Genomic DNA, 14,755 nt, shown 5'->3' on the forward strand with positions numbered 1-14,755 from the left:
CTTCTCCCCATATCCATTGATCCCTTAAGCCTTAAGAAATATTTCTAACTCCTTCTTGAATATATTTAATGAATTGGCCTCAACTGCTTCTGTGGTAGAGAATTCCACAGGTTCACCACTCTCTGGGTGAAGAAATTCCTCCTCATCTCAGTCCTAAATGGCTTACCTTAGACTGTGACCCCTGGTTCTGGACTCCCTGGCCATCGGGAACATCCTTCCTGCATCAATCTGTCTAGTCCTGTTATGCAAATTCTTTCATGACCACCAGCCATCTCAAAATGCTTTACAGCCAATGAGGTACTTTTTGAAGTGGAGTCACTGTTGTAATGTGGGAAACGCTGCAGCCAATTTGCACGCAGCAAGGTCCCACAAACAGCAATGCGATAATGGCTAGATAATCTGTTGTTCTTATTTTGGTTGAGGGATAAATATTGGTCAGGACACCAAGGGTAACTCCCCTGCTCTTCTTCGAAATAGTCCCAGGGGATCTTTTATATCCACCTGAGAGAGCAGACGGTGCCTCGGTTTAACGACTCATCTGAAAGACGGCACCTCCGACAGTGCAGCGCTCCCTCAGCACTGCTCTGGAGTGTCGGCCTAGATTTGATGTGCTCAAGTCCCTGAAGTGGGACTTGAACCCACAACCTTCTGACACAGAGGTGGGTGTGCTACCAACTGATCCACAGCTAACACTTAATGCAGTAAAACATCCCAAGGTGATTCATAGGAATATAATAAGACCATAAAATTTGACACCGAGCCACATAAGGAGATATTAGGGCAGATGACCAAAAGCTTGGTCAAAGAGGTAGGTTTTAAGGAGCGTCTTAATGGAGGGAAGAGGTAGAGAGGCAGAGAGGTTTAGGCAGGGAATTCCAGGGCTTAGGGCCTAGGCATCAGAAGGCAAGGCTGCCAAAGGTTGTGCGATTATAATCAGGGATGCTCAAGAGGGCAGAATTAGAGGAGCACAGATATCTCTGGGGGTTGTGGGGCTGAAGGAGATTACAGAGATAGGGAGGGGCAAGGCCAAGGAGGGATTTGAAAACAAGAATGAGAACTAGGGAAGAGATGGCAGAGGCATTATGATATATTTGTACAAATTAATTGGAAATGGGAATAATTCCAGAGGAATGGCGGACAGCTAATGTTAGTCGTGTATTTAAAAAGGGAGAGAACAAATCCAGGGAACTACATTCCAGTTTGCTTAATGTTGGTGGTAGGAAAGATGATGGAATCTTTACTCAAGGATGTGGTAGAAGAAAACCTAGAAACCAAAATATAATAAAGAATAGTCAGCATAGATTTCAAAAGGGAAGGTCATGCTAGATGAACTTATTGAATTCTTTGAAGAAGTAACAGGAAGTGTAGACAAGGGTAAGGCAATAAACACTTCAATTTTCAAAAGGCCTTTGATAAGGTACCGCATGATAGTCTCATGACTAAGGTCAGAGCATGTGGAGTCAGGGGACAAGCAGCAGAATGGATAGTAAACTGACTACTTGAGCACGTAAATCTAGGCCGACACTCCCAGTGCAGTAGCACAATAGCAAAATACTGCGGATGCTGGAAATCCGAAATAACAACGGAAAATGCTGGAAAAACTCAGCAGGCCAGGCAACATCCCTGGAGAGAAAATAGAGTCAACGTTTCAAGTTAAACTCTTTATCAAGACTGGAAAGGCACAGGAAATGAAATCTATTGAGAGGCCAGGCTGGGAGAGAACAAAAGAGAAGAAGAGACATTAAGAGGTATTCAAAACGAGATGAGATGGTGATAGGTCTAGTGGAGACAAAAGACAGCTCTAGATTAGGTGCACTCGCAGTGCAGTGCTGAGGGAGTGCTGCACTGTCGGAGGTGCTGTCTTTCAGGTGAGATGTTAAAGCGAGGCACCATCTGCTCTCTCACATGGACGTAAAAGATCCCATGGCACTATTTCGAAGAACAGCAGGGGCGTTATCCCTGGTGTCCTGGCCAACATTTATCCCTCAATCAACATCACTAAAACAGATTATCTGGTCATTATCACATTGCTGTTTGTGGGAGCTTGCTGTGTGCAAATTGGCTGCTGCGATTGCTACATTACAATAGTGACTACACTCCAAAAGTGCTTCATTGGCTGTAAAGTGCTTTGAGATGTTCAGTGGTCATGAAAGGTGCTATATCAATGCAAATCTTTCTTTTACTAAACAGAAAACAGAGAGTAGGGGTTAAAGGTAGTTACTTAGGCTGGTAGGAAATGGGGTGTTCCACAGGGATCGATGCCGGGACCACTGTTGTTCACCATTTACGGAAATGATTTGGACTCGGGAATTGGAAGTACAATATTAGCATTTGCCGATATAGTTAATACTGAGGAGGACTGTGATAAAATACAAGAAGTCGTTAACAAGCTTGCAGAAACTTGTAAATGGCAAATGAATTTCAATATAGATAAGTGCGAGGTGGTGCATTTTCCTGGAAGCACTAAGGAGGCCACCTACACCTTGGAAAATAAGAGTCTAAATGGTGTAGTGGAGCAAAGGGATCTAGGGGTACAGATTCACAAACCATTAAAAGTAGCAATGCAGGTCCCCAAAGCCATAGAAATTGTAAATAAATCACTGGGGTTCATTTGTAGAGAACTAGAATTCAAAAGCAGGGAAGTTATGTTACACTTATATAGAACATTGGTTAGACCACACTTAGAGCACTGTGCTCAGTTCTGGTCTCCATATTATAAGAAGGATATAAAGGCACTGGAGAAGGTGCAAAAAAAATTACAATGGTAATACCAGAACTGAGATGTTCTCTATCAAGAAAGAAGGAATAAGCTGGGCGTCTTTTCTCTAGAAAGGAGAAGGCTGAGAGGTGACCTGGTAAGAGATCTTTAAAATGATGAAAGGGTTCGATAGAGTAGATGTCGAGAAGATGTTTCCACTTGTGGGGAGTCCAAAACTAGGGGCCATAAATATAAGATAGTCATTAATAAATCCAATAGGGAATTCAGGAGAAACTTCTCTCCCCAGAGATTGGTGAGATTGTGGAACTCGCTACCACAGGGAGTGGTTGAGGTGAATAACATAGCTGCATTTAAGGGGAAGCTGGATAAGTACACGAGGGAGAAAGGAATCGAAGGACGTGTTGATGGGGTGAGATGAAGTAAGGTGGGAGGAGGCTCGTGTGGAGTATAAACACCGGCAGCACCAGTTGGGCCGAATGGCCTGTTTCTGTGCTGTAAATACTATGTAACACTATGTACTATGTAATATTATGTGACAATAGGAACAGGAGGGGCCATTCAGGCCCTCAGGCCTGCTCCGCTATTCAATTAGATCATGGCTGATTTTTTTACCTCAACTCCATAGACCCGCCTTAGCTCCATATTCCCAACAAAAATCTATCTAGCTCAGTCCTAAAAGCTCCAATTCTCCCGGCATCCACAATCTTTTGGGGAAGAGGATTCCAGATTTCTACTACTTTTTGTGTGAAAAACTGCTTCCTGATTTCCCTCCTAAATGGCCAAGTTCTCATTTTAAGATTATGACCCCATGTTCTTGATTTCTCCCAGCAAAAAGACAGACTTCTATTTATACAACACCTTTCACGACCACCGGACATCCCAAAGCACTTTACAGCCACTTTACTTTTGGAGTGTAGTCACTGTTGTAATGTGGGAAACACAGCAGCCAATTTGCGCACAGCAAGCTCCCACAAACAGCAACGTGATAATGACCAGATAATCTGTTTGAGTGATATTGATTGAGGGGTAAGTATTGGCCAGGGCACCAGGGATAACCAATACAATAGCAAAATACTGCGGATGCTGGAAATCTGAAATAACAACAGAAAATGCTGGAAACACTCTGACATGAATCTTTTATTCCTGAAAGAAAGAGTTATAAAATAATACTGAGTGGCATACGGGTGGCGCTGTCCAGGGAGAGTATAAATACTCGGGCACGGGCCCAGTTTGCGCAGGACATTCTTAACAGAAACTAGTGAAGGACACAACTAGACCTCCATGTTGTAAAACAGTTGATTAAAGCTTTGCTTAATGCTGAGACCAAGTGCCTAGTAGTTTTCTTACATCATACTCAGCAGGCCAGGCAGCATCTGTGGAGAGAGAAACAGAGTTAAGGTTTCAGGTCTGGGACTCTTCATCAGAACTGGAAAAAGCTGGAGATGTAGCAGATATTAAGCAGGTGCAGAGACAGGGTGGGAGGGGATGAAGGAATAAAAGTAATATACTGTGCTGAGGTAAGAGGCAGGAAAGATAAAATGTTGCTAAGGGGATGGCAACATCATACAGCATGCAAAATGGGAACAGGGGTTATAATTTGAAATTGTTGAACTCAATGTTGAGTCCAGAAGACTGTAAAGTGCCTGATCGAAAGATGAGGTGCTGTTCCTCGAGCTTACGTTGAGCTTCATTGGAACAATGCAATAGCCCGAGGACAGAGAGATCAGATTGGGAGTGGAGCGGAGAATTAAAGTGACAGGCGACAGGAAGCTCAGGGTCTCACTTATGGACTGAACGGAGGTGTTCCACAAAGCGGTCACCCAATCTGCTTTTGGTCTCCCCAATGTAGAGGAGACCGCATCGTGAGCAGCGAATACAGTATACTAAATTGTAAGAAGTACAAGTAAATCGCTGTTTCACCTGGAAGGGGTATTTGGGGTCCTGAACATTGGGAAGGGAGGAGGTAAAAGGGCAGGTGTTGCATCTCCTGTGCATGCACGGGAAGGTGTCGGGTGAAGGGGAAGAGCTGTTAGGGGTGATTGGGGAGTTCACCAGAGTGTCGCGGAGGGAGCGGTCCCTTCGGAATGCTGAAAGGGGAGGTGAGGGGAAGATACGTTTGGTGGTGGGATCACATTAGATGTGCCGGAAATGGCGGAGAATGATTCATTGAATGTGGACGCTGGTGGGGTAAAAGGTGATGCCAAGGGGAACCCTATCATGGTTCCGGGAGGGAGGGGAAGGGGTGAGAGCAGAAGTGCCGGAAATGGAACGGACGCAGTCAAGGGCCGTGTCAACCACAGTAGAGGGGAATCCTCGGTTGAGGAAAAAGGAAGACATGTCGGAAGCACTGGTATGGAAGGTGGCATCATCAGAACAGACGCGGCGGAGTTAGAGAATCTGGGAGAATGGAATAGAGTCCTTACAGGAAGCGGGGTGGGAGGAAGTGTAGTCCAGGTAGCTGTGGGAGTCAGTGGGCTTGTAGTAGATGTTTGTCGATAGCCGATCGCCAGAAATGGAGACAGAGAAATCAAGGAAGGGAAGAGATGAGTCGGAGATGGACCATGTGAAGGTGAGGGAAGGGTGGAAATTGGAAGTAAAGTGAATGAACTTTTCTAGTTCAGGGCGAGAGCAGGAAATGGCACAGATACAGTCATCGATGTACTGGAAAAAGAGGTGAGGGAGGGAGGGGACCTGAGTAGGACTGGAACAAAGAATGTTCCACATATCCCATGAAAAGGCAGGCATAGCTAGGGCCCATGTGGGTTCCCATAGCAACACCTTTAATTTGAAGGAAGTGAGTGGAGTCAGAGGAGAAGTTGTTCAAGGTGTAAGCATCAACGCAGGCCCCAAGGATTTTTGTTTTGTATCGGACATTTTGAATGACTGTTACTGCTGATTTGACCAACTGCCTGTTTGGAGACGATGGGAGGGGCCCAGGTGTTCGTGATGAACAGGAGATTCCAGCCAGGCCTATAAACTAATTATGGGAGAATGTCTGGGCAGACAGAATTCTCTGGAAAGACAATGGGTGACACATATGGTGACGAGTACCCAGATGAGATAGCCCCGAAAGGCGGGAACCAGACAAAAGAGGACCATTGTAAATTAATGGGAAGCCACTTAACCCAGGATCAGGTGAAAAGTGCGGCCCATCATCTGCCATTACCACCAGCACCTAAATGGAATAGCTCTGAAAGGTGGGAACCGGACAAAAGAGGACCATTGTAAATGAATGGGAAGCCACTTAACCCAGGATCAGGTGAAAAGTGCGGCCCATCATCTGCCATTAACACCAGCACCGAGATGAGCTAGCCCCGAAAGGCGGGAAGCCAGACAACGAAGACAAAGAATGGTGATTAAAAAGACATCACTGCAGCTACACAGACCTGAATGAACTTTCAGGATATCCAGAGAAGGCAGCTTTGGCCATTCGCTCTCTCTCTCGCTTGCTCTAAACCACCACGAGCGACAAGAGCCTTGCCTTGCTCTTCGACTGTAGGAACGAACCTCGAAACTGGGACTTGGACACTGCATCGGCGATACGGAACCAGGAGACATGTTCTACACAGGGAAGCAGCGAGCAAGAAACAGACAATCAGGGTGAGCATTGTCCAAGCCCACGCATCCTTAAGACCACCGGTATTGTGTGAGGGGGTGTTGCGTGTCCCAACCAATCCAGAGGGGTTTAGTGGGGAGGTTTTGTGTGTATTATATAGTGTATGTTCCGGGGTTTGTGGGACAAGTCCGTGTTATCATCATCGGCGACCACTCGAATTCGAGTATGGTATGTCCTTCATCAGTCATCTACTTGTGGGTCTTCAGGTGGCTGTGGAGGCCAATCCGAGATCCACAGACTCTACTACAGTGTGGACATGTAAGACTATTGGTAGTGACTGGAGTATGGGTCTTCTTAAGTTGTTGTCTCTCTTTACGGCGCTGGCATTTACCCTCAGCGGCACGCTGGAGATTCTTTTCATGTAGTGCGGCACCGTTGTGGATGCATTTTCTCCAATTGTCTCTGTCCAGTGCGATTTCCTCTCAGTTATTAATATCAATATGGAAATTTTTAAGGATTACTTTGATGTTATCTTTCACAGAATCACAGAAATCACAGAAACCCCACAGTGCAGATAGAGGCCATTTCGGCCCATCGAGCCTGCACCGACACATATCCCACCCGATCCCTGTAACCCCTACACCAACACATATCCCACCCTATCCCCGTAACCCCACGTATTTAATCCCCCTAACACTAAGGGTCAATTTATCATAGCCAATCAACCTAACCTGCACATCTTTGGACTGTGGGAGGAAACCGGAGCACCCGGAGAAAACCCACGCAAACACGGGGAGAATGTGCAAACTCCACACAGACAGTCACCCGAGGCCGGATTCGAACCCGGGTCCCTGGCGCTGTGAGGCAACAGTGCTAACCACTATGCCACACGAGGACAAGTGCGTTTTCAACACCACGCGCCTCTGCATACTAGGCAGCGTGGTGGAGAATGGGGAAATTGGACCAGACCCCGACCGATTGCGCCCCCTACGGGAGCTGCCCCTGCCCAACACTCCCAAAGCCCACTATCAGCGGCCTACCAATGAGGTGTACGCCAGGCACCTGCTTACTACCTGCACACAGCGACCCGGAGAGTTGTAACGCTTCTTTTGACCACCAGGAGACCTCTGCCCTTCCTTCAACTGGGAGTACAGAACCTGTTTTGGGAGACGTGAGTCTGACATGCGAATGACATGTCCAGTCCATCAGAGTTGATGCTGCATGATGAGCGTAGTGATGCTGTAGATATTGGCCTCTTCAAGTATACTCCAGTTGGTACGCTTGTCCTCCCAGCTGGCCCTCAGGATTTTGCGTAGAGAGCGTTGGTGGTATTGCTCTAAGGCTTTGAGATGTCTACTGTACGTAGTCCAGGTTTCAGCTCCATATAAAAGGGTGGGAAGGATGGTGGCTTTGTATACAAGAATTTTAGTTTGGACTTGGAGGTCATGATTTTCAAAGACTCTCCTCCTCAGTTTAGAAAAGGCTGTGCTTGCACAACTCAGGCGGTGATGGATTTCAGAATCAATGTCAGCTTTGGAGGATAAATGGCTACCAAGATATGGAAAGGGGTTGATATTTTCAAGGGTGTTATTATCAATCTTTATAGAGGGAGGAGTTGCAAGCTGATTAGGTGATGGCTGGTGGAGCACCTGGGTTTTCTTTATATTCATAGTGTATGTTCCGGGGTTTGTGGGACAAGTCCGTGTTATACTCTGTATAGCAGCACAGTGTGATTTTAGGCATCTTAATACGAGACAGGGGCCTGTTCAACGGGCCAAGTTGTATTATTGTGCTGTTTGTTTTTACGCCACCAGGCATTTTACGTACTGGAGATGGGTGTGTGTGTTAACCTTATTAAACACCGTACGGTTGAGTCTGAAAAGCTTGTCTGTGTCCCAATCCTGTTCACTGTAACTCCTGTCGTATAGAACTAAGTAGGAGGGGTGATTCGAAACACCAAGGCAAACCACCTACAAATGTGAGAACAAGTTCAGCCAGGCGGAGGAGGGTGGTGGTGGATGGGGACTGGTTGGGCCTCTGTTCAAGGAAGCAGCGGAGCGCCCTCAGGCCATCCTGGTGGGGGATGGAGGTGCAGAGGGATTGTATGTCCAAAGGTTGGGGCCCGGAAACTGGAAACTGTTGAAGTGGCGGAGGGCGTCGGAAGAGTTGCGAAAGTAGGTGGGAATAGACTGGACAAGGGGAGAAAAAATAGAGTTGAGATAGGAAGAGATAAGTTCTGTGGGGCAAGAATAGGCTGAAATGATGGGTCTACCAGGGCAGTCCTGTTTGTGGATCTTGGGAAGGAGGTAGAAGTGGACTATGAGGGGTTGGGGAACCATGAGTGTGGGGCCATGGAGGGAAGAGCTCCAGAGGAGATGAGGTCAGTGACAGTCTTGGAAACAATGGCCTGATGTTTGCTAGTGGGGTCATGGTCCAGGCAGAGGTAGGAGGAGGATTCGGAGAGTTGGCGTTCAGCTTCCGCATGGTAGAGGTCGGTTTGCCAAACAACAACAGCACCACCCTTGTCAGCGGGTTTAATGACAATGTCGGGGTTGGATCTCAGAGAATGGAGTGCTGCAAGTTCAGAGGGAGGTAGGTTGGAGTGAGTGAGGGGAGCAGAGAAATTGAGACAGCCGATGTCCCACCGGCAGTTAGCAATGAAAAGATCTAGAGAGGGTAAGAGGCCAGAGGGAGGGGTCCAGGTAGAGCGAGAATTCTGAAAATGGGAGAAAGGATCAGCCGTGCGGGGGGGGAAGACTGGCCAAAGAAGTGGGCACGGAAATAAAGGCGACGGAAAAAGAGCTCAACATCGTGCCGAGCTCGAAATTCATTGAGATGGGGGTGTAAGGGGATGAAGCTCAGGCCTTTGCTGAGGACTGATTGTTCGGGGTCAGAGAGGGGAAGGTCAGACAGAGGGGATAGTGAAAATACAGCAGGGGATGAGATTTGAAGGAGGGATGGGGTCAGAGGAAGGTGAAGGGGAAGAAGGTTCCAGAGGGGCATTGGTGTCCAAGAGTTGATGAAGCTTGCGACCCTTGACATCAGAAAGGAAAAAAAAAAGTTTGTTGTTGAAGTGTCAGATGAGTCGAAGGATGAAATGGAACTGTGGACCCGGACAGCTTTGAGAAAGAGTGCGTCGGTGCTGCTGAAGAGAAAGGTCGAGAGTGTTCATGTGGCAGCGCATGGCGTTGAGTGTGGATCTTGGGATGCGGCGAGAGCAGTAGGTTGAGGAACGTTGATTATCTTGGAGATGTTTGTAATCCTGGGTGGATATGAAACACAAAGGGTGAAAGTTCAGTTGGAATCCACGTGGAATAAGTCAGAACTGGAGACAGTTGCTGAGGAAAGAGATGTGGCTGTGAAACCGAGTCTTGGCAGATACCTGATCAGACACGAGAAGGGAAACTGAAAGCAATGAAGATGAACAAGGTTGAAGAGACAAATGGAAATCCCGTCGGAGAGAAGAGCAGAACTTCTTCAAGGTGGGCAGTCCTAGAAGAGAGGTGGCAGTGAACCAAACACTAATACAATAGCAAAATACTGCGGATGCTGGAAATCCGAAACAGCAACAGAAAACGCTGGAAACGCCCAGCAGGCCAGACAGCATCCGTGGAAAGAGAAACAGAGTTAACATTTCAATTCTGGGACCCTTCATCAGAACTGGAAAAAGCTGCAGAGACAGGGTGGGAGGGGAGGAAGGAATTGAAGGAATATACTGTGCTGAGGTAAGAGGCAGGAAAGATAAAATAACTCCCCAGCTCTTCTTCAAATTAGTGGCATTGGAACTTTTACGTCCACCTGGGAGAGCAGACAGGTTTAAGATCTCATCTGAAAGATGACACCACTGACAGTGCAGCACTCCCTCAGCACTGCACTGGAGTGTCAGCCTAGATTTTTATGCTCAAGTCCCTGGAGTGGGACTTGAATCCACGACGTTCTGACTCAGAGGTGTGAGTGCTGCCCACTGAGCCACCGCTGACGCTTAAGGTGATAGTTTCTCTGTATCTACCCTATCAAATCCATTTAACATTTTAAACACCTCGATCAGGTCACCCCTCAATACTCGAGGGAATACAAGCCTAGTCTATGCAACCTCTGCTCATAATTTAACTCTCTGAGCCTTGGTATTGTTGTGGTGAATCTGTGCTGCACCTCCGCCAAGGTCAATATAGCCTTCCTGAGGTGCGGAGCCCAGAACAGAGTGCAGTGCTCCAGGTGGGATCTGACCAAAGCCAATTCTCAATCTTTGTTTGGAAATTAATGTTGGGTCTGATATCATAACCTTGAACTTACTCCCTTATCTTAGAATGTTTTGACAAACAAGTAGGGTGAAATCAAACTTCGGTGACAGCGCAGAACAGGCCATAGCATTTCAGTAGCCTGTTTTGTATTCCAGGCTGATTTTCTTTTCCACTGAAGTCAATGTCTTTACCACACAATAGATGAAAGTTCTAGACAGGTTAAAGGGGCTCAAAACAAATAAATCCCCCCTTTATGAAACACCGGTTCGGACCCAGCTGCTATATTATGTTCAATTCTGCACAGCACACTTTATAGGAAGCATGCCAAGGCTTTAGAGAGGGTGGAGAAGAGATTTACTAGAATGGTACCAGGGATGACAGGCTTCAGTTATGTGGAAGAGATTGGAGTTGTGCACCTTACAGCAGAGATGGATTGATAGTGTTCAAAATCATGAAGTTTTGATAGATATGAATAAGGAGAAACTATATCCAGTGGCAAAAGGGTCAGTAACTAAAGGAAAGAGATTTAAGGTAATTGGCAAAAGAAATAAAGGATAAAGAAATTACACTGCGAGTCATAGTTATACAGCACTGAAAAAGGCCCTTCGGCCCATTGTGTCCGTGCCAGCCATCAAGCCCTGTCTATTCTAATCCCATTTTCCAACACTTGGTCCGTAGCCTTGTATGCTATGGCGTTTCAAGTGCTCATCTAAATGCTTCTTGAATGTTGTGAGGGTTCCTGCCTCTACCACCATTTCAGGCAGTGAGTTACAGATTCCAACCACCCTCTGGGGGAAAAGTTTTTCCTCAAATCCCCTCTAAACCTCCTACCCCTTACCTTAAAACTATGCCCCCTGGTTATTGACCCCTCTACTAAGGGGAAAAGTTCCTTTCTATCTACCCTTTCTATGCCACTCATAATTTTGTACACCTCAATCAGGTCCCCCCTCAGCCTTCTCTGCTCGAAGGAAAACAACCCCAGCCTGTCCAGACTCTCTTCATAGCTGAAGCACTCCAGCCCAGGTAACATCCTGGTGAATCTCCTCTGCACCCTCTCCAATGCAATCACACCCTTCCTATAGTGTGGTGACCACAACTGCACACAGTATTCCAGCTGTGGCCTAACTAGTGTTTTGTACAGCTCCATCAGAACCTCCCTGCTCTTATATTCTATGCCTTGGCTAATGAAGGCAAGTATCCCATATGCCTTCTTAACCACCTTATCTACCTGTCCTGCTGCCTTCAGGGATCTATGTACATGCACACCAAGATCCCTCTGATCCTCTGTCCTTCCTAGGGTCCTACCATTCATCGTGTATTCCCTTGCCTTGTTAGTCCTCCCAAAATGCATCACCTCACACTTTTCAGAGTTAAATTCCATTTGCCACTGTTCTGCCCATCTAACCAACCCGTCTATATCGTCCTGTAGCCTGAGGCTTCCCTCCTCGCTATTTACCACTCCACCAATTTTCTTGTCATCTGTGAACTTACTGATCATACTTCCTACATTCCTATCTAAATCATTAATGTACACTACAAACAGCAAGGGACCCAGCTCCGATCCCTGCGGTACACCACTGGACACAGGCTTCCAGTCACAAAAACAACCTTCGACCATCATCCTCTGCCTCCTGCCACTAAGCCAATTTTGGATCCAATGTGCCAAATTGCCTTGGATCCCATGGGCTCTCACCTTCCTGACCAGTCTCCCATTCGGGACTTTGCCAAAAGCCTTACTGAAGTCCATGTAGACTACATCAACTGCACTACCCTCATCCAAACACCTAGTCACCCCCTCGAAAAATTCAATCAAATTGGGCAGACATGATCTCCCCGACAATGCTATGCTGATTATCCCCGATTAATCCTTGCCTCTCCAAGTGGAGACTAATCTGAAACGCACTGCCTGAAGGGGCGGTGGAAGCAGATTCAATAGTAACTTTCAAAAAGGGAATTGGATAAATACTTGAAGGGGGAAAAAAAAACCACAGGAAAGAGCAGGGGAGTGGGAATAATTGCATAAATCTACCAAAGAGCAGGCACAGGTGCGATGGGCCGAATAGCCTTCTGTGCAGTTACCATTCTATGAGGAGAAAGTGAACATCAGACGTGTCGTAGAAGGGACGGCGAAAGCAACGCCAGCCGTGTTATGTCCCCGCCCAATGACAACTTTGCTGCTCAAAAAGGCAGCACTCAAATGTAAAGTCAATGTGTTATTTGTTTAATAAAGGAAACCCTCTAATCTTAGCTCGAAACACACGTCAGTAGTCGTCATCTGCTCGCAGAGACAGAAAAACACAGCCACATCGACAAAAGTTTTTATAACAAGAGGGCAGTTTTTCTTTTGAAATCCGTTTTATTACAATGATGAATAATTGTTCACAGAACATACTAGCATCAAAATGGAAGAGACACCTCGAGATACACGACTGGCTGATCCATTAACAGTCCCAGACTTAGTTACAAAGTGAGTTTTCTTGTCCCACTGCAAGGCGAGATCTTCAACACAAACTGATTCGGTAAGAGAGATACTTATAAAACAAGTCCTCTCCACACAATAAATAATATTAATTAAAAATTGCCCCAAGTCTTCCACACAATAAATAGTATTAATTTAAAATTGCCATAACACTTCTACATTAAATATTAATTTAAAATTGCCATAAATAAAGGAATCATCAATAAATATACAAGTTTTCATAATCCGTTTCAACAATATTGCATTCAAGGTAATTAGTATTGAGGTAACCACTACAGAATCAATTATCGGGGTTTTAAGATATTACTACAGCCGAAAATTGGAGTCCTTCGGTCTTCCCTTGAAGGTGGAAGGCCCGCTCCCCACCCTTCTCATGTCTGCCTGTGGGAAACACAGGTCCAGGTATCGCTGGGTGGGGGTTCCCCCCATTACATTTGCATCCACTTGCCACAGGCAGCAACCCTGCGTGGAGCTCTGGGCAGTTCACGCTGGAGACCGTTCCGACAACGACCATCGTTATCATTTTACAGTTTCACATCCTGCAGGATCGGACGACTCTGGTGATCTGGAGCGAGTCTCCTGCTGCAGGCTGCTGGGTGCAGTTGGTTTCAGCTCCCGGAGCCGTGAGGAGTAACACGACGGAGGGAGCGGCGGCGGCGAAGCCCGACGAGGAAGGGGCCTGGACAGACGCCGAGACTAGTTGTGCAACGGCGCCCAGATCCGTCGAGGGGAGGCTCAGCTCTTCAGTCGCACTGTAGACCTGGAAGAGGACGACCGAGACTAAAAGCAGCAGCATCCGCTTAGCCATGTCCTTCTCCGTAGGAAGTGACCTTCTAACCTAGAGAGACAGAAGAGAGAGAGCAGGTTAAACGAGCGATCCAATGCTTTATACGACTAGAAATTAATACAATGTGAACTCGGTTTTATTTTTGCAGTAATATTGACAGATTGCTACCTGGCCAGGTGGATAGAGAACTTTAAGAGTGCGTCTCTTGCGTCGAATAGGTTTCTTACTTTCCCGGATGGGTTCGAAAGTGAAGACCTGGGGCATTGTCGGCTTGCGGCCGGCGAACCCCATGGCCTGCCGTTCGGAGATAGCCTGCTGGCTCAATTCGCAGCCCGCGGTGAAGGACATGGTTCTTGTAGTGTAAATGATGTCCATTGCTGTTGTTGATTTTATGAATGAATCTCAATCGCCATGCCGCTCGTTCTTTTATGCCCGTCTCCGGGCCTCCGGCCCCGTTCCGATTGGCCAGCTCTAACCGACGTCACAATGCCAAGGCCCGCCCCCACCCACTCGTTTAATCACGCCGCTTGTGATTGGTTAGAAAGAGCTGCTTATTGGCTCAGAGTTCGCCGCCCAAGATTTTAATAGTTGAGTGAAAGGGTAAGGAGGAAGCGGTAGGAAAATTCCCAAATTGTGCACTTTTTTTAGATGCAACTGCGTAGGTGGGAGAGAGAGAGAGAGGGAAAAATACCAGCTCTTCTCTCTTCTATCCTATAGGAAAATATATTAAAGCGAAGCAACTTTGAAAATGAAACATCAACTGGAAATAAAAGTTGGACAAAAAATAAAGCAATAAAACAAATACTGCAGGAAATCTGAAACCGATAAACTAGAAAAGGGGGGGGGATAATTGATCAACTAATCAAACTTAGAGAGGATAAAATCCCTGGTCTGGATGGATTGCACCAGTGCATACTAAAATAAACTACAACAACTTGTATTTATATAGCGCCTTGAAAAAGAAAGACTTGCA

At 46.6% G+C, this 14,755-nt stretch overlaps 1 protein-coding gene across 1 annotated transcript; it reads right to left on the reverse strand.

Moving 5' to 3' along the window:
• Nucleotides 1–12,852: 12,852 nt before the first annotated feature.
• On the reverse strand, nucleotides 12,853–14,248 carry LOC147095972 (uncharacterized). Its single transcript, XM_085974931.1, has 2 exons — nucleotides 13,951–14,248; nucleotides 12,853–13,833 (listed from the first exon to the last, which is right to left on the reverse strand). The coding sequence occupies exons 1-2, from the start codon at nucleotides 14,155–14,157 to the stop codon at nucleotides 13,528–13,530; spliced, it is 513 nt and encodes a 170-aa protein (XP_085831057.1). The 5' UTR covers nucleotides 14,158–14,248; the 3' UTR covers nucleotides 12,853–13,527.
• Nucleotides 14,249–14,755: the final 507 nt, after the last annotated feature.

The sequence above is a fragment of the Somniosus microcephalus genome, unplaced genomic scaffold (genome assembly GCF_052327205.1).
Source record: "Somniosus microcephalus isolate GS21.2 unplaced genomic scaffold, FLI_Smic_1.0 unresolved_chr1, whole genome shotgun sequence".
Taxonomy (NCBI): Eukaryota; Metazoa; Chordata; class Chondrichthyes; order Squaliformes; family Somniosidae; genus Somniosus; species Somniosus microcephalus.